The sequence below is a fragment of the Equus asinus genome, chromosome 4, assembly GCF_041296235.1.
Source record: "Equus asinus isolate D_3611 breed Donkey chromosome 4, EquAss-T2T_v2, whole genome shotgun sequence".
Classification (NCBI taxonomy): Eukaryota; Metazoa; Chordata; class Mammalia; order Perissodactyla; family Equidae; genus Equus; species Equus asinus.
In genome coordinates, this window is record NC_091793.1 from 120,721,620 (window position 1) to 120,742,470 (window position 20,851).

Sequence of the window (20,851 nt, forward strand, 5' to 3'; positions counted from 1 at the left end):
TCTGTTTTCTTCTTTCTTAGTTTATTTACTCATTTTGGTGAAGAACATATTTGGGTAGCTTTCTAGGAAAGCTTGCATGGGAAGTGAAATTTAGGACCTCATGTCTGAAACACATTTTTTCTGTCTTCATCCTGGATTGCTAGTTTGGCTGTGTGTAGTATTTTAGGTCAGAATTTTGGAGACATCATTCCATTGTCTGCTAGCTTCTGGTGTTCCGTTGAAGTCATTTGCATTGATGATTCCTGAGTCTTTGTATGTGGCCTGGTTTTGAAAAATTTAAGATCTCTGTATGGTTAGTGTTCTCAGTTTCACAAATGTGTCTTGGTATGGGACTTTTTCATTTGTTTTACTGGGGAATTAATTGCTAGATCCTTTAGATCAAGACACTTGCCTTCAGTTGTGGGAAACTTCCCTGTATTTATTTGATGATTGCTCTCCCTCTGTTTTCTCTGTTCTCTCTTGCTGGAATTTCTTGTTTGTGAGCACTGGAGATTTCCAATTTTCTACTTTTTCTCCCTTTCTTTGTCTTTTGTATATGTATTGTACTTTCTGAGAGATGTTCTCATTCTCAATTTCCAACTCTGGTAGTAATTTTTTATTTTGCCGTTTAATTTCCAAGAACCTTTTTTTTGGTTATTCTCTGAATGTACTTAAAAATGTAGCATCCTGTTCTTGTTTCATGGGTAAAATATATTATCAATGAGATTGATGTTGGCCGTTTTTATTGCTACTCATATTGTCTATTTCCTTCTAGTTTTTCTTTTTTCTTTTTTCCACCTCTTCTGTCTTTCTTGGTGGAGGCATATTTATTTCTTGAGTGAGGTGCTGAGAAGCTACTTGGAATCTCTGCGTGTATGTGGATCAGTGTTGGCAGGAAGGGGGAAATTGGTGGGGAGAGGCTGTTTTGTCTCTTATTGGGCTTCACTTTAAGGGGATTGGACAGTTAGCTAGATTTTTTGGGGAAAATCTCTGTTTTCAACATATGTAAGTCCTTTTTTCTTTTAAATTTTCCCAAAGAAGAGTGCTTTAATATTCAGTGTTAATTTCTAAGCTGGTGTTCTGAATCTAGAAAGGGGGAAGTCTCCTTTTTAGTGGGCAGATTTTCACTTAATCAGTCTCCTTATAATTGTACTCTACTGTGACTGGATTCATTGAGTCTTGAGCCATTTAATATTTTTTCCTCAGAGACAAAATCCGTGGTTTCTTGGGGGATTTCAGTGGCTGAGTGACAGTCATCTGGCTGCCTGAGACAAGGAGGGGCCTGCCATCTCATCCCTTATTTTACACACTTTAAACTAGTTTTCCTTGACTTCAGCCAGCAGCCTCCTTCACAATTCCTGTGGTCTCCAAAACCTGAGACTTTCTAGAATGACTGTCATTGGGTGTCTGACAGGGAGTAGAGATGAATACGAGTCTTCATTCATGTTTGATTGGATGTTGTATCCATTGTTCAATATTCTTTTGGGTACAATGAGTTTGTCAAACTAAAAAGTCTTAGGAAACAGCTCCCACAAGATTGCCCTTATTTCAGAGGCCAGCTGCGGGTTTGGCGATCCCCAGGGCCCCCTCACTTCAGACCAGCTGACTACAAATTCAGGGGTTTCCAAACCTGCCCTAAGGTTGATAATTCACTAGAAAGATTCAGAACCCTCTGAAAGTGCTATATTTATGGTTAAAGTTTTATTATAGCAAAAGGGTACAAATTAGAGCCAAAGAAACATGCTCAGGGCGAAGTGTGGGAGGGTTTCAAACACGAAGCTTCCATGACATGTTACCTTCCTGGCATTGATACACATAGAGTATTGCCAACTATGGAAGCTCTCTGGAGCCTCCATGTCCAAAGTTTTTATAGGAGTTTCATTATGTAAACATGATTGATTGAATCATTAATCAAGTGGCTAAACTCAGTCTCTAGTCCTCTCCCCTGCCCAGACGTGAGATGGTATCATGTGGCTTAAAGCTGCAATGTTTTTGTCAGATGGCTTGGTCTTTATGGTGTGACCTGCCCCCACCATGAGTTACCTTGTTATTGTAAACAGGTGCACTTGAGGGGTCCTGCCCTGAATAACAGAAACATTCCTGTGGCTGGAGGAATTCCTAGGGTTTAGAGGTTAGCTTCCAAGGAACCTGACAAAGGCCAGACCTCTCTTTTGGCTGAGGCCAAATTCTTTGTTACACAATATGCTACTTTATTTCATGGTAAGAAGGTACCACTGCCAGGAACCTCTTTTTTCCAAGTTTCTATGCCATGTAACTGTTTCAAATTTGCCGCTCTTTTTATCTTTTGTTTTCCTTTAGGTTGGTAGTCTCTTTTGAAATAATTGAATCTGTTCTTGAATTGAAGACATTTTCATAAAGCATAATAAGGTCTTTTGCCCTCCACTTTAATCTGATCTTATGAAGAGTGTTTGAGTAGTGATTTACCAAGGGAGACACATTACAGTCCAATCTGGTGTGGTTTGCTAGGCACATTTTTTATTTTCATCTTATAAAGCATAGCATGTGGGTACCAGAAGTCTGATTGAAAGGAAGTAAAATCATCGGAGCAATTAAACATTAACACGGTGGGGTGGAATTATGCTAGGGTTATGTAAATAGTTTTAGACTATGTATAAGTAATTATGTTTTGCAGAGTAGTTGACAGGGCAAAAATTAGATTGCTTATTCGTTTGAGACTTAATTTTGATTTGTTTTATTTTTAAAGGTCATAATGGTTGTCTTGTTTTGAGCCTTCATTTAATTTCTTGCTTGAAGGTTATTACATGATGTAGCATAACTAAATTGTACCTTCTTAATGGTAATACAGAGCATAAAAAATTTGAATTGGCTTCAGATTTTATACTAAAATGCCTTTACTATCTTTTATGTGTTAAAGGCATGTCTTTGTAGTGAGAACTGAATTTGTTTAAGAGTATGTTTTGTGCGCTTCTGTTTATTTACTAAAGGGGTAGTTGATAAGTATACACTTGTCAAAGTGGAGTGTTTCATTTTAAATCAGCCTCATTTTAGAATTGTGTTGTACCTATTAAATATATTTGTGATGATGAGGAAAAAGAATAATTGTTAAATGTATTATAGCATGTATGCAGTTTGATGTTCTTTTCAGTTATTTATTTTGTATTTTTTTTTTAAGCATGAACTCAGTTTTAAAAGTCAGATAAATCTATCAGACTGAGCCATGTAATATACTGGGATTCTGTTTCCTTCTTATATACCTTTTTGTGTTCCCTAGAGTTTAATAATTGTTGAATATCTTCCTTGCTTGATTGCTTTTATAAAAATATTTGAATATTCCTTTCTCAAGCTTTCTGTCTTCTAAATATTTTTTGGCTTGGTTACTTGATGACTGAACATAACGAATCAGTCTTGAGCATCTTTCTTTGTTTTCTAGTAGGGTCTAGGATAGTGTTCTGAATTAAATAGATCCTTTAATAAGCCTAATAGATCTGAGATGATTTGAAATGTGTTTTTTTTTTTAAGCAAAGGCTACATTAAAAGATTAAATTAGATTAATTGTGGTTTCTAAATTTGAGTCCAAATGAAGTAAAGGTATCTAAGTCGTATGGCATACTTAAAGAGTTAAGAATTTTGAAATCTTTTGGTGACCATATTTTTTTTCTCTTAGTTAGAATCACATTGTTGCATTGTAGTTTTTACTTGTGATACCTTTAACTTTTGATCCTATTGAGGGTGCAGTTTTAGTTTGGTACTGTTTGGAGGCAAAAGATGGATGTCATTCCTAAGAAGTCTTTTAGACTTGACTCTGAATATATTTGTGGTGTTGATGCAAAAGAGTAATTGTACCAAGTGCATTATTTATATTGAAGTTATATATTGTTAAGGCAGTTCTTTTTGTGAGTTCTTGTCTATCTAGTATTCCATTTAATTCTTGGAATAACAAGTGAGTCTTGTGTTACAAGTTAATTTATGGATATAATAACTAAAGTAAACAAACATTTATTATAGGTTTATCGACATATAATTGACATAAAACATTATGTAAGTTTAAGGTATGCAATGTGTTGTTTGATACACTTACATATTGCAAATGACCATAACGTTAGCTAACACCTCTGTCATGCCACATAATCATGGTGAGAACATTTAAGATCTACTCTCTTAGCATCTTTCAAGTGTATAATCCAGTATTATTAACAATCACCATGCTGTACTTTAGATCCCCCAAACTTATTCATCTTATGCCTGGAAATTTGTACCATTTGACCAACAACTCCCCATATCTCCCATCCCCCAGCCCTTAGTAACCATCACTCTACTCTCTGTTTCTATGAGTTTGGCTTTTTTTACGTTCCACATATGAGTGAGATCCTACAGTATTTGTCTTTCTGTGTCTGACTTCTTTTTCACTTAACATCATGAACACCACGCCCTCAAAGTCCATCCATATTGTCGCAAATAGCAGGATTTCCTTCTTTCTCAGGGCTGAATAACATCCATTGTATACATGTACCACATCTTCTTTATCTATTCATCTTGTTGATGAGCACTTAGATTGTTTCCATATCTTTGCTATTGTGAATAATGCTGCAGTGAACGTGGGAGTACAGATATCTCTTTGAGATCCTGTTTCATTTTCTCTGGATATATACCCAGAAGTGGATTGCTGGATTATGTGGTAGTTCTATTTTCAAGTTTTTGAGAAACCTCCGTACTGTTGTCCATAGTGGCTGTACCAATTTATATTTCCACTAGCGGTACACAAGGATTCCCTTTACTCCAAATCCTTGCTAACACTTATCTCTTATCTTTCTGATGATAGCCATTCTAAAAGGTGTAAGGTGATATCTCATGGTGGTTTTGATTTGCATTTCACTGATAATTAGTGATGTCAAGCATCTTTTTTTGTACCTGTTGACCATTTGTATGTCTTTAGAAAAATTTCTGTTCAGTTCCTCTGCCGAATTTCTTACTAGATTGTTTGTCTTTTTGCTATTGAGTTGTATGAGTTTCTTGTGTATGTTGGATCTTAACCCTATCAGATATATGGTTTGCAAATATTTTCTCCCATTCGACAGGTTGTCTTTTCATCTTGTTGATGGTTTTGTCAATGGCTTTGAGAAGTGTGGACTTTTTAGCAATATTAATTCTTCCGATCCATGAGCGCAGGTTGTCTTTCCATTTGTTTGTGTCTTCAGTTTCTTTCATCAAAGTCTTTTGGTTTTCAGGATACAAACCTTTCACCTCCTTGGTTAAATTTATTCCTAACTATTTTGTTGTTTTTGATGGTATTGTAAATGGGATTTTTTTCATTTCTTTTCCCGATACTTTGTTGTTAGGGTATAGAAACAGACCTGATTTCTTTATGTTGATTTTGTATCCTGCATCTTTACTGAATCCATTGATTAGTTCTAACAGCTTTTTGGTGGAGTCTTTAAAATTGTCTGTATATCATGTCATAAGCAAAAAAGGGCAGTTTTACCTTTTTCTTTCTGATTTGGATGCCTTTTTTTTTTTCTTGCTTGGTTGATCTGGCTGGGGCTTCCAGTACTTTGTTGAATAGGAGTGTTGAGTGAGCACACTTGTGTCGTTCCTAAGAGGAAAAGCTTTCAACCTTTCTCCATTGAGTATGATGTTAGATGTAGGCTTGTTGTACATGGCCTTTATTATGTCGAGGTATATTCCTTCTATATCCAATTTATTGAGCATTTTTATCATGAAAAATTGTTGTATTTTGTCAAATGCTTTTTCTGTGTCTATTGAGGTGATCATGTAATTTTTGTCTTTCATTCTATTATCGTGGTGTATCATGTTTATTGATTTGAGTATGTTGAACCATCCTTGCATCCCAGGGATAAATTCTGGTTGATCATGGTGTATGATCCTTTTAATGTGCTGTTGAATTTGGTTTGCTAATACTTTGTTGAGAATTTTTGCATCCATACTCATCAGGGATATTGGTCTGTAGTTTCCTTTTCTTGTGTTTGTATCACGGTAATGCTGGCCTCATAAAATGGAAACTAACATTTCTTGAACTTCTTAAACATGCTCTCTCAGTTAATCTTCAACTATGTTGGATAGGCATTTCATATACATTTGTGCTTTATGTTCCTTGTATGTGGAACGGAGATGGTAGTTTCTATCTCAAAGAATTGCTTTAGGATTAAATATGAATACATGCAAAGAATCTGCAATAACACCTGTATGTAGTATTAAGTGCTCAATACATGCTGGCAATCATTAGCATTAATATTGTTATTGTTTTTATTTTTGTTCTATTATTCGGGAAGTGAGACTCAATAACTTGCTCTAGTTATGACAGTGAGTAATAGAACTGCAGTGTGAACTGACTGCAAAGCCTATTACTCTCTTCCCACGACATGGTGCTCTCTGCCAAGGTGAATGATTGGCTCAGGGCTAGCAGCACTAGCCATCTGCCATCCAATCCGATACAGCTGGGCTCCTAACACAATTACATGTTGCTTTCCAAAGAGTGAGATGTTGTGCTGCCTTTTTCTTGCTATACGTTAAAGATATTTTCTTTATTTTTTTGTAGTTCAGTTGAGTTGGAACATGATCTAGAATAAAGTAGTAATCTCCCAAAATTAATTTTTGGAGGCTGTTTAAGGTTTTTTAAAATTTACTTTGACCTTTTGAGTGTTATATCTTGAGTAGCTTGACTGCCCAGTCCTTGTTTGTTGTGGGTTAACAGTGTATCACCGTGACTGGTCACTGAATATAAGCTTGTTTGTTAACAGAACTTTTTGTATGATTCTGAGGAAGTCAGTCTTTATCCATGAGTAGGAAATTAAAACTCAGTTGGTAACCCTTTTTGCACCTCAGCTTTGGATTTGGATAGTAGCTTTATTATTCATTTCCTAATAGGCTTGGTGGGTATAAATTCTTGTGTTAGCCAAGCATTTATAAGGCATACCAGAGTTATTTGACACATTATTTACCAAAATATGTGTTTTCTGAGGGTAAAATGTGGTCTGGTATAGCGTAGGAAATTTTGAGTTGAATGAAGTTATAAATATTTCTTTATTGAATAACCTTTGAGCATCTTTTATGTGCATTGTAAATCTCCTATCAGGACAGTATAGTATTATGACCTTTCATAAAACGTTTACCACAGTAGTTTTTTTCTTTCCCCCTCTGTAGAGTATCTACTTTATTTTTTAAGAGCATACTTTGAGAAATCCATTTGACTGTAAACACTTTAGAATGACTTAGGGATATTTTCAACTCATTTGGGAATTCAGGAGAAATGACAAGGCAGCAGATATAGAGTTAGAATGTGTTGAGCAGAGAGCCTCTAGAACATTGGTAAACATGGAGTGTGAATCATATACAAGGCCCTATAGAGCATTTATTTTCAGACTTTTTAGTTTTAGGGCCCTTAATACTCTCTTAAAAATTGAAGACCAAGGAGCTTTTGGATTACAGCTATTGATAATTACTGCATTAGAATTTAAAACTGAGAACATTTTAAAGTATGTATTAATTCACTTAACAATGTTTTATGTAAACATAAATAATCTTTTTTAAGGTGAAAACCATTTTCTATAAGAAAAGATTTTCTTGCAAAGAGTGACATTGTTTTATGTTTTTCAAATCTTAATGTCTGCCTTACAATATAGTTGAATTCTCATATCTGCTTCTGTATTCGATCTGAATCAATTGACTCACATCAGGTAGCTTCTGGAAAAGTCCATTGTTCACTCATGAGAGAGTGAGAGTGAAAAAGACGAATGAAACCTTAAATTAATACGAAAATCTTAAATTGTTGTGATTTGACTTGGCTGATCCCGTGAGAGGGTCTTGGGGAGCCCTCTGGGATGAGGGAGTCTCTGGACTACACTTTAGAACTGCTGCTCGAGTAAACACGAGTGCTGGATGACTGCTTTAGAGCTCGTGCTTTGCATTTGGATTGCCTAGATTGGAATTCTAACTTCCCTTCTGGATGTTGTTTATCGTCACCCTGTTTCCTAATTTGTTAAATGGAGCTACTAATAGAACCTATCTTACAAGATTGTTAGGATCAAATAAAATTATACATGTCAAGAATGGTGTAAGAAGTACTCAATAAAGCAGTACCATTCATTATCATTTAAAATTTCTGTCCTGTTGTGTCACCTTTGTTCATAATTTTCCGTTGGCTTCCTAACTCTTTTAAGGTAAAAGCCAAAGTCTTTATGGTGGCTTACGAAGTTTTTCTTCGTGATCTGACATCTTGTTACCTCCCTGTGCTCATGTGCTTCTGACCTCAAATGCCCCTCCACACTGCGCAAATACTGGCCTTGTTGCTGTTCCTCAAACACCAGTCATGTCCTTTCTCACGACCTTTGTACTGGCTTTTTTCTCCACCTAACATTCACTTAGTCAGATAATTGGCTTATTCTGCCTCCCATCTCCTTCAGGTTTTGTTTTAATGACATCTTAGTGAAATCTTTTCTTCATTTAACCCTTCGACATACATATGTACATACTTACTCCCTAGCTCCCTTCTCTCTCTCTCTTTTTTTTTTTTTTAGGATTTTCTGTTCTCTAGCATACTAGGTATTTACTTACTTGTCTCTCTTCCACTAGAATTTAAGCTCCATTAGAGACAGGTGTTTTTTTTGGTCTAACTTGTTCTCTTCTGTATCTTCAATACCTAGAATGATACTTGGTGCATATTTAAGTGCTGAAAAAAATATTTCTTGTATGAGTAAATCATTATTCCTACTTCAAAGATGAAAGGAAAATAGTCTGTGCTTCTCAGAAATGTGTCTTCTCAAGAGGATAGTGCCTCTGAGATAAAATGAACATGTGAAGTGTTTAGCTTGGCATGTTGGACATGTAGAGGTACTCATTAATTGGTCACTGTTATTGCAGGATAAGAAAAGAAAGAACAGAATCAGACATTTCAGGTAGAAACAATCTGAATAGAAGAAAACTGCATTCACACGTTAGGGGCTAGGGTAGGTACTGTTTGGGTGCATATTGGAAAAGTAAGATTAGAACTCTATTGCGGAGGCCCAGGCTTTTGGATTCTGTTCTGTGGGTAACGAGCAATTATTGGATATTTTTAAGGCTGAAGTACCATGATGCAAGTGGTAAGTTTGGGAGATGAATCCAACAGAAGTCCTTGAGATTGACTGGAGGTTCTTCTGGTATAGGATTAACCTGAAATTAATAAAACATTTAGCAAATTTATAATAAATAATAAAATAAAACATTTGCAAAATCACAAATTATGCTCAATTATTAATGACTTCCTCTCAACTTGTACAGTAGTATAAAATTAGTTGATTACAGTTGGATATTTTGAACTATTTATGTGGTTTCCAACTTTTAATATGCTTTTTCATGTGAAACTAAGAGCTTTGATTTGAAATAAACCAAGATGTTTATGTTGGTAACTAACTTACTAAATATACTAATGTAGGGCAAAGTATGTTTAGTCCAGCAAACATTGGTCAACCACGAAAGACAACATTATCTCCTGCCCAGTTGGATCCTTTTTATACTCAAGGAGATTCTCTGACTTCGGAAGATCACCTCGATGACACTTGGGTGACTGTATTCGGGTAAGGTTTCTAGATCATTTACCTTTTTTTTTTTAAAAAAAATTTTATTTTTTTCCTTCCCAAAGCCCTCTAGTACATAGTTGTATATTCTTCGTTGTGGGTCCTTCTAGTTGTGGCGTGTGGGACGCCGCCTCAGCGTGGTTTGATGAGCAGTGCCATGTCCGCGCCCAGGATTCGAACCAACGAAACACTGGACCACCTGCAGCGGAGTGGGCGAACTTAACCACTCAGCCATGGGGCCAGCCCCAGGATCATTTACCTTTTTGAAAAAGAATACTCCCTCCCCAGTGTTTCATAATGAATATTATCAAACATAGGGGGAAAAAAGAATTGTACAGCAAACACACATATACCTACCACCTAGATTCTGCTGTTGTTCACAGTTTGCTACATTTGTTTCATCTATCTATGTATCCTTCCTTTAATGCATTGTATTGTTGTTGGTACATTTCAGAGTAAGTTGCAGACCTCAGTGTACCTATCACCCTGACAGTTCATCATGCATATGATTAACTAGTGTTCAATATTTGTTTATAGTTTTTCATCATTTATCTGTTTGCATCTTAAACTATTTTCTCTTCAGCATATTTACTGGATATTGGAATAGGGTTGCCCCTTTAGACTTAGAGAGCGCCTTTCTTTCTTTTTAGTAGCTATTTCTCTGCTTCTAGTGGACTTAACCAGTTTTGAACTAACAAATTGAATTTCATTTATAACATATCTACTGTATTACAGAGTTGATACATTCTAGTCATAGAATATTGAATATTAATAGAAATTTTTCATGATGGTCCTAGATGCATTTTGAATAGATTTTTTAGGTTTAAAAAAGTACTTTAAGGCATCTTAGAGATCATATTGCATTGTTTACAGATGAAGAGACTGAGGCATAGACAGATTAAGTGATTTATTCAGAGGTTTACATCTAGTTATTAGTAAAGCTTCAGCAAAACCCCAGGTCTTTTGATTTTTCAAGCTGCTGTTGTTTAGACTCTACTACGTAAGATTTGTTTCTGAAAGCATGATATGTCATAGTGATATTGGACCTTACTATATATAGTAATAGGGTAAAAAATTAAAAAAATAGCACGAGTTCCTTGAAGGAAGAACAGTGTGCAGTAAATACTAGTGGAATTTATATGTTCAATTTATTTAACATTTAAAAACTCGAAACATATATAACAATAGACAGTGAAAATTTTTCCTTCCCACTTTTATCCTCAGCTACAAATTTTCTCCCCTTTAGGGTAATAAGTGCCATCTTTTTTTTGCGTAACTTTCCAGAGAGAGTCTACGTGTTGCTGGTTCTATTTAGGTAAAAGGCAGGATCACTGCTTTCCATTGTTCTCCAGAAAGCCCACGCCCAGCGCTGTATCCGTAGCACTTGGGCTGGCTTCTTGACTTTTGTTGTCATTGTTGTTCTTTTGTGTTTAACTTTTTGTATTCTCCCATGAAATGACTGTATGTTTTTGAGCTTGGATGTCTACTACCAAGTCTGTTTTTCAGGCTCAGTAGTAGTGCTGTCACTTTTAAGTTTCCTTAGTAGTTGGATAAATTACTTCAAGTACTTCTGCTAGTCCTTTTTTTCATTTTTAGGACATACACTTTCCCAGTTATTTATTTTCTGTTGGTTTTATGTGCTAGTAACCCTCTATATGAGTTTAATTGCAAGAACTGAACCATTTCTTCTAAGGGATAAAACATTTTATTTTGATCATTTGTAGGGAGGTGCTTCTAAAATATATGATATATGGTCTTTCTTTGATAATTTAATCTTTTCCCACTCATTCAGGATCATCATGAAATATCATTCATTGTTTTAGGGTGATTATTTTACAGAATTTTGGAATGTTTTTACTGATCTAGTCCTAGAGTCTTAGAATTATGTTGCATTTCTCGAGTACCTCTCTCACTTGCAACCATTATTTCTTTATTTCATTTTTCTTTTCTTTTTTTTTTTTTTAAAGATTGGCACCTGGGCTAACAACTGTTGCCAATCTTTTTTTTTTTTTCTGCTTTATCTCCCCCAACCCCCGCTGTACACAGTTGTATATCTTAGTTGCACGTCCTTCTAGTTGTGGAATGTGGGACGCTGCCTCAACGTGGCCTGATGAGTGGTGCCATGTCCACGCCCAGGATCTGAACGCTGGGCCGCCACAGCGGAGCGCGCGAACTTAACCACTTGGCCACGGAGCCGGCCCCTCATTTTTATTTTCTTTAGCTCTGCTTCATAGGCACCCTGCCTCATTTGGGTTAGAAGTCTTATATCCAAACTTATAAAACATTAAATGCCATTTCTGAATGCAGTGACTATTTTACTCATATAGATTTTAATGTGTGGAGTTTCTTATTTATTTTTGTGACTCAGATTTTTTTCTTTAGGGTTCTAATCCAAGCTCCAGATAACTTAAGTTACTGGTTAATGAAACTCTAGACTTTCAAATTGAAAATAGATTTATTGTTTAACTATAAAAGTAATAATGTGTCATTGTAGACTATTCAAACCATACAGAACTTTGTAAGAAAGAAAGTAAAATTCACTTAAAATTCCCGTACATGGATATATGGCTATTAAAATTTTGGTAACCCTCCTTTTAAATGTTTTTATACCATTGATCTTGGTACTGGTTTGTTTCAGGACTAAATTCCTGAATTTTCAGGTGGTGTTAAATGTATAACGATAAGACTCTATATAATTTAAAATTCTTTTCCTTTTAAAAATTGTAGTATAGTTAAATATTTCACACACACCCCCTCTTTGTAATATAAATTATATACCGGACTACAACGTCATAGTTCTTTTCTAAGGACTCTGATAATGGCAGTGAGAGTAGAATTTTAGAGATTTCAGAGGTGGAACCTGGGGATGTAGAACAATGGCTGAGTCAAAACTAATTTTAATGTCTTCGTTTTTGGGTGATGGGCAGTGATAGATTTAGCTGATTAAAGGGGAAAACAGGATGATCAAGGACCTCCCGTTAATATTCTAGATAGTTGGGGGGAATTTATCTCGAAACACTTGCAAGTATGGTAATTTGCATTTGTATTGTGGAAGTTGACTCTTTGGACAACTCTGTTTCTTTCAGGTTTCCTCAAGCATCTGCTTCCTATATATTACTACAGTTTGCACAATATGGGAATATCTTAAAACACGTGGTAAGGTTTAATTCTTTTCAATGTTTAGGTTGAGGAAAGAAAACTGTGAATTGAGGGTAACTTTGCTGCTGAGTTTTGTCCCTTTTCCCCAAACTTAAAGGTTTTCTTTCTTTTTTCAAGTTTTTGTAGAATATGTCTTTTTTGGAGTCTGGAAGGCTGAAAGTTGCATAGTATTTGATAAAGAGAGAAGATAAGCAAGACAGCGAGAGTTTCAGGGTCCACCCCCCCTTTTCTTAAATAGTTCAGTCTCTTAAAAAAGATTATGCCAAATATTATATTACTGTTTTTCAGTTTGAGCTTGTTTTATTTGGAATAAAGGAAAATGGAGAAGTTCCTGACTTATAGATTTCTTAGAGTCTTTTTAGCTTGTAGAGCACTTTTTTAAAGATTTTATTTTTCCTTTTTCTCCCCAAAGGACCCTGGTACATAGTTGTATATTTTTAGTTGTGGGTCCTTCTAGTTGTGGCATGTGGGACGCCACCTCAGCGTGGCCTGATGAGCAGTGCCATGGCCGCGCCCAGGATCTGCGAACCGGTGAAACCCTGGGCCGCTGAAGCCAAGCACGCGAACTTAACCACTTGGCCATGGGGCCTGCCCCGAGAGGTTTTTTTTAAAAAAAATTGTTTTACCTTGCACAAGTTATAGATAACGAATCTTTTTTCTGTTACTAGAGATTGACTTATTTAATTCCTACACAAAATCAGATTGATAAATATAGTTTAAAAAAATTTCATAGCAAGTGTTGATAGGACCTTTTTATAGAAACAGTTACCTTTTGATAACTTTTTACTTTCAGAGAATGTATTCCACATATTCTTTAGATTAGAGAATTGAGAGCAACATAGAGATTATTGAAATTATTGAGATTATTGTTTAATAGGATTTTGTGAATTCCAGTGTACAGCTTTTTACAGGGGATCAAATAAAAAGTGGAAGCAGATTTATTGTTGTTATTTTCTATTTTCTAATGGAACTCATTGTTTAGATTTTATATATTTTATATTTTGAGACAATTTCATTCTTTGCAGATGTCTAACACAGGAAATTGGATGCATATTCGTTACCAGTCTAAATTGCAGGCCCGGAAAGCCTTAAGCAAAGATGGGAGGATTTTTGGAGAGTCCATCATGATTGGTGTAAAACCATGTATAGATAAAGTAAGTTATCGCTGATGTAAAGAATATAGCTTAATCTCTATTAAGAGCGCAAGTCTGAGTGTTGACGTTGGTGGTTATGTCACTGCTTCACTGTGCCTCTTTTTCTTAGTTTGTAAAGTGTGATGATATTATGGTACTCTTTTAATGGTAAGGCAAAGGTATTTAGTCACAAGACTTTAGAATTTAGAGGTAATCCATCTTAACCCCTTCATTTTACAGATAAAGATAAGAGACCAAGAGGACTTAAGTAATTTATTCAGAGTTGTTAAAGGTGAGGCCTAGATTCTGGGTCTCTTAACTCGTAACCCATTCTTTCTTGTGCAGAGCAACATCAAATTCTTTGAGTACTTTAAAGAAATGGTTCTATTTCTGAATGAAATTTCACATAAATGGTAACTGAGGGTTAACTTAAACGGCAGAAGCTTTTTTCTGTTTTAAAATATTAAAAAATTATTATATATTTCTATACTTATAAAACAATACTAAGTATAATTTAAAATTTTCTTCGTGGCTTGTAAAATCAGCATGATCATTCTTTAAGTAAATATAGGTGAACTACTACCTACTGGGCACTATGCTTGGTGCTTGTATGCATACATTAGAGCACAAAGCAGACAAGGCTGCTCTTCTCAACATTAGTGTCGCTGTGTAGTTGTGTAAGTTTTATACTGTGCTGTAACAGATGTTTGCAGAGGCTAGAGGAGAATTCGGCATTACTGGATACTAAATAGCATTGAACTCTGATTCCCCCACCCCCTAGATTTTCCCAAGAGTTCTCTTTCTTCCTTGCTGATTTTCCATAGTGTTAGGAGATTCTTACTCTTGTGAGTCTATAGTTGTCTTCAGGATATTTGAAGTCATTGAAGTGAGATTTCTGGCTCAGTGTTAGATCTCAAACGCTAGCAAAGAAGCACATATTGTTTTATCAAGCCTAAAATTATTTGAAAAGTTAATTAGATCAAATGAAGTATGCATCTTTTTGGTAAAGTTTTCTTTGTAAGTGGGATGTAATATTGGATAATCTGTATTATGTTTATAAACAGAGAAGTTCTTTGTCTTTGTTTCTCCAGAGTGTTATGGAAAACAGTGACAGGTGTGCTTTATCATCTCCATCTCTTGCCTTTACACCACCAATCAAAACCTTAGGTACACCAACCCAACCTGGAAGTGCTCCTAGGATTTCTACCATGAGACCTCTTGCTACAGCATACAAAGCTTCTACTAGCGATTATCAGGTATTTTAAGGATTGGATAAGAAGGAAGTACTTTAAAGATTGAAGAGATCGTATGTTTAACTTTTTCATTGGATTAATTTGTATGCCATTATATATTTCCTACTGAAGTGATTGCCTTGATGAAGCCTACAAATGTCGCATTCTTAAATTTCCTATTTTAAAAATTAGAGGTTTGGCTCATTAGAAAGTTATCTTAGATTTAAAAAGTATTTCTTTGCCATTTTTAAGACATTTTGAGAGTTTGTTAGGTTAGCTTTTTCTGAGTTATATTTGCATACATAAAAAGTTTCTCCTGTCAGCATTTCTAGCATGAGGGAATATTTAAACCCTATTAAATTGACGACTAAATGTGATGGCATCACAAATGAACAACCTCAGGTTGGAGTGGCTTTGGTTATCAAAAGCATATTGACCAGCTACCATTTCAAAATAGTTTAAATGATAAGTTCATCGTATTCATTAAAGAGTGATAGAAGCATTGTGACTCTCATTCGTTATGTTATTGTCTTATACTTAATTAGCCAGGAGTTCTGAACTTGCCTAACTGCAGACACAGGTCTTTAAACAGCAAATAAAACACTTGTGCTTTTATAGGGCAGGTAATGACAATTTAATCTTTTGACTTCCCCTAAAATTTTTCCTTTAGTTGTTTTCTTTTTACCAATATTTTGGTGCCCTCATCTCTTGTAGCTTTTGTGTTATTTGTTTCTTTGGTTCCCTTATTTAAAGAGCAGATGTAATTTGCCTTGCCAAAGGAATAAGATTTTGCCGTTCTTAAAAACATAAGGATGTTCTAACTAAATTCATATTTTAGACTTTTAATACACAGTGGATTGCTACAAATGCATATCAGTGTTTGGCTCTTTTAAATTAGCCATTAACTCTAGAATTGACTGACACTGAAGAAACTATAACCTAACAATTGTGTGTTTTTTTTAATAGGTTATTTCTGACAGACAAACGCCAAAAAAAGATGAAAGTCTTGTATCCAAAGCCATGGAATACATGTTCGGCTGGTAGTATAATAAGAGCTAAGAACTCAACTACAAAGGAGGGGGCTGCTACACTAAACAGATTTAGCAAAGTACTGCCAGGTTTCCTTGGGTTAGTTATATAACCACTCTTGGCAGTGCTGGATGGCTATCTCATACTTCCTTTAGAAACCTTTTTCTTTAAGGATACAGCATATTTGTAGCTCGCACTTTACAAAATGCTTGAGATACCTTTTAAAGAAACAAAAAATCACTGTAAATACGATTTTGTGCTTTCTGGGATAGTGCATGCTTAGCACAAAGACTTCAGCATTGATTACTGTAAATTGTGTAGTTGAGTTTGTGGTGAGGCTTTGTAGTCTTCGTGAGTTGGTGGGGTGAATTACATGAAGGGTGACTGTACACTTCTAATAAGACACAAAGATTACAACTAACAATTTGAATTATGGTCTTTTAATTCAGGTAGTATTTAATATTTTAATTATCCTTGTTTGTATATGTCCTGTTGTGGGTTGTCATTTTTCAGTATTCTAAAACCAAAGCAGTCTTTTTAAAAACCTACTAAATTTCTTGATAATAAACTTTGTCAATTATATGTATTGCACATTTTTTGAAAGAGTGATTTATTATTTTATGAATTATTACAAAAACATGTTTGCTGAAATAGAGAAAATAATGTCATGAACCACTATGTACCTGTAATCCAGCTTAAATAACAATCAATATTTTGCCATACTTGTTTCTTCTCTTCCCCTTTTACTTTAAGCATATCTCAGATATAATGTCATTTTAATCTAAGTACTTGAGGATATATCAGAAAAGAACATCTCCATATGTAACTGCAATATTATTATCACACCTAACAGATTTATTAATTTCTCAACATCTGATAGCTGGTCAATTTTAAAATTTCCCAATTGTCTCCTAAATGTATTTGTGGTTTGTTTGTTCGAATCATTATTTAGACTAGGTCTACACAGTGTGTTTGGTTGTTTTGTCCTTGGAGTGTCTTGAAATCTACATTAGTTCCTCCTCTTTTCCCCGCTATCCCACACACCATGACTTATTGAAGGAACCGTGTGAGTTTCCTGCAGAGTGTCCCACAGACTCAATTTGGTTGATTGCTTTCTTGTTTAACTTGTTTATCATTTATCTCATATCTTAGAAGGTAGATCTAGAGAGGATTAATTAGATTCTGATTCGTTTTTTTGAGCAGCAGTACTTGATAGTAGTATGGTGCACTTTTTATTATATTAGATCAAGAGGTATTTAATTGTGGTTGTCTGGTTTTAATGATACTCGGATTGGTCATTGGGCACACGGGCGGAAGCTTGACACCTTCATTGGAAAGTTCCCTGTAACCTTTTTACATAATGCTTTTAAACACATGCATTAATGATACTTGCCTGAATCAGTTATTTCATTAAGGTTTGCAAAATGATGTTTTTCCAAATCTGTCATTCCAGTTGGATTTATTAGCTGGAATTCTTTAGTATAGAAGAACTTTGTTTCATCCACAAGGCCTATTTGGTTATCATGGAATACATTGATACCAGAATGGCAGGACAAATATTTAATCCTTTTCCTTTATCAGTTTTCAGAATAATTTTTGGTACTGTAGCACCCTCCACTGATGTCCTATGAGTTAAAACAATTTTTTTCCTTTGGTATCACTATGCACTCGTAGCTTATTTTTTGTTTTTTAATTCACTTGTAATCACTTGCAGTCATTATTCTTTTGTTCAGATTATCTCCCTTGGCCAGTGAGGACCTTATCAGACTGGCTCTTGTGTGAAAAGGAAGTTTTTAATTGAAATAATATTTCGCCATAGTACATGTGTATGTAGTACATCTAGATAATCTGCATCTTTCCTTATCTTTAACAGATCTTTATAGAGAATAATTAAAATAACACATTGTATGGAAGGTTTTGATATGCTTTTTCAGTCACAGCGAGGTGCCATTGCAGACTTGTTTGGTTCTTCGAGGTGAGGTGCTACTAAGGAATGCACTGGCATGGATGAAAGCATTTCTCATCTGAAACTTAATATTGTATTTTATATCCTATTTCATTTTGTGCAGAACTCAATTATTCAAGGTAGAACTGGCTACTAAATTCCATTAAGCTCTTGCATTTCTATTTGAGTTATATCCATTTTTGTATAAGGGCTGTGTTTTTTAAAGTTTTTTGAGAGAGCGTTTTATTTCCATAGACCTTTGAGGGGCATGAAGTTTGCTTTGTGGCTAAAAATATTTGTTTGCTATGTTTGGGTGTATTTTTTTACCTAATGTTGTATCTTCCCTATCTTTGTATCCATCACATCATTTATTAAAAAGCCAGGAAATATATAAATGTATCAAACCAACACGTTGTACACCTCACACTTACACAATGTTCTATGTCAACTATAGCTGAATAAAAAAATATAGTAATAAAAGAAACCAAAAAAGAGAAAGAGAGCCAGGAAAGTTTCTGAAACCAAGCTACCATATTTTTCAATTCTATACAGAAGCAACAGAAGTGGGAAATCTCTGAAGCTAGAAAAGTTGCCCTGGACAAAGCCTCTTTCGAAAAGTTTAGAGAAGGTGGTTTCACACAAAAATAAGTAACGTAAAACGATAGTCATGCAAAGTTCTTACCAAAAATAGATAAGGAACAAAATACCATTCTGTAGACATTGAAAGCACACCAGAAAGACATGCCCATAAAATACAGTCATGCATTGCTCAGTGATGGGGATAAGTTCTGAGAAACGCATCGTTAGGCGATTTTGTCATTGTGTGAACATCATAGAAGTATACTTACACAAACCTAGATGGCATAGCCTACTACACACCTAGGCTATATGGTACCAGTCTTATGGGACTACCGTCATATATGTGGTTTCTTGTTGACTGAAATGTGTTTATGTGGTCAGTGCATGACTATAGATTAAAACTATGACCTATTATTTAAAAATGGGTTACAGGATGTTTTGAAAATGGCACAAAATATGAAAGAATACCAAAAATCAGAATTTGAAACACTTGAGAAAATGTTAGAGATAAAGGGAAAAAATCATTTAGAAATGAAGACTAAACTAGGATAAACACAAAACAGATAATGCCTAAAGAGAGAGAGAATGTGAAAAAGAAGAATGGCTTTAGGAATCAGAAAAAAAAGGGATTATTGGGAAAATTGACAAATTTTAGAGACAAAATAAAAATATACAGAGCAAAATTATGTGAAGAATGTTTTGCAAAAAAAATATATTTGGATCTACATATTGAAAGAACTCCTTGCCTACTGAGAATATTATTCCAGATAAAAACTTTGAGTTTGGCTATCCAGACAAAAACAGCAAGTGACTTAAAATATAAGAGCAAGACTTAAATAGCAGCACTATGCCAGGAGAAAGTAACACATTCAAGATATTTGTGGGGAAGAAATGTGAGCAGATTTTATATCAGGGCCGGCCTGGTAGCGTAATGGTTTGCATGCTCCACTTCAGTGGCCCGGGGTTCGTGGGTTCGGATCCTGGGGGCGGACCTAGCCCTGCTGGTGGAACCACACTGTAGTGGCATCCCATATAGAGGAAGATTGGCACAGGTGTTAGCTCAGCAACCATCTTCCTCACACACAGAAAACCCCAAAATATTTTATATCTAACACAACTGAATTTTTAGTAAATCACTGTTGAGACGTTATCAACATGCAAGAATTCAGGAAACAATGTTTCCGTTGAGTACTTCCTAGAGAGTGGACTAGAGAATGCCCTCAGGCAAGTTAAATAACTAGAAAGATGTTGAAATAAAGTCTGTGGTAAGCATTAAATTTGACATCACATCACTAGACCAGAGTGCTGACCAGGTTTATTGCTTGAAGCTCAGCCCATTGGGTGGATTTTCCCTCATTACTGTCTTTCAAGTCCACTCTCGATCTAAGATGGCAATAGTCAAGTTTTGGCTTACAGCAGTATACCAAGCTGACGCATCTGTGAACCAAACCTGGATTTTTCTCTCCTCTGCCAGCTGATGGTAGTGAACTTCAATGAAGTCATAGGTTGTGAATTGAGGGAGAGATGTTAGTGTCTTGGAGGTAAGTGGTGTCGGGTTCTGGGACACATTTTCATGAAACTTGGAGCCTTTCATCATGCCTGAGCCACATTCTGAATGTACAGTGGGTTACTTCTGTGCTGGTCCAGGCTTATCGCTTGATGGATCTGACAAGACTGAGCTTATGATGAGCAGCTTTGTCACATAGTTGATATGCTATGATGTAGTTGATGGTTAGGTGCTAAGTCACTTGTTCTATGCCGTCTCTCACTCTGGACCCCACTAAAATCTTCCAAGTCACCTGAGAAGTGGATCAAAGCATTTTTCCCATCTATATTTTGTGTTGTCTCCAACATCCAGAAGCCTACCAAGTACTGTCTCTCTTCTTCAGTGATGGGAGGAGCAAGATGCAATAATTTATCCTGTATGAAGGGATGTCTCATCATGCTCCAGACCGCTGGACCACTTACAACTTCACCAATGTGGTGAACCTGAGTTTGTGGCTTATCTTTCACCTTTTGGCGTACATGTGCCTTACCAGGATGCCCAGAGTATTTGCCACTTATTGCTTGCAGGTTCAGTGAACGTGATGCTATCAATGTAGTGGACCAGCACAATGTCCAAATGATCAAGAGTTCTCTTACTATACTGTGACTTGCCTGCTGCGAGACAATCATGGACCAAGGTTTCATTTATCTCTTGGCTTCCTTTTGGCCCCACCCTAACAGGAACCATGAGAATATTTT

The 20,851-nt window shown here is 35.6% G+C and overlaps 1 protein-coding gene across 2 annotated transcripts in view; it reads left to right on the forward strand.

The window, feature by feature from the left end:
* Positions 1-18,553, forward strand: part of NUP35 (nucleoporin 35) — a 39,814-nt gene extending 21,261 nt beyond the window's left edge. For both annotated transcript variants that reach the window (XM_044768603.2, XM_070508221.1), the window contains exons 5-9: positions 9,389-9,530; positions 12,617-12,686; positions 13,715-13,843; positions 14,914-15,078; positions 16,021-18,553. In XM_044768603.2, coding sequence (XP_044624538.1) covers positions 9,389-9,530; positions 12,617-12,686; positions 13,715-13,843; positions 14,914-15,078; positions 16,021-16,098 — 584 coding nt within the window. In that variant the 3' untranslated portion in view covers positions 16,099-18,553. The remainder of the gene's footprint in view (positions 1-9,388; positions 9,531-12,616; positions 12,687-13,714; positions 13,844-14,913; positions 15,079-16,020) is intronic.
* The last annotated feature ends 2,298 nt before the right edge of the window (positions 18,554-20,851 follow it).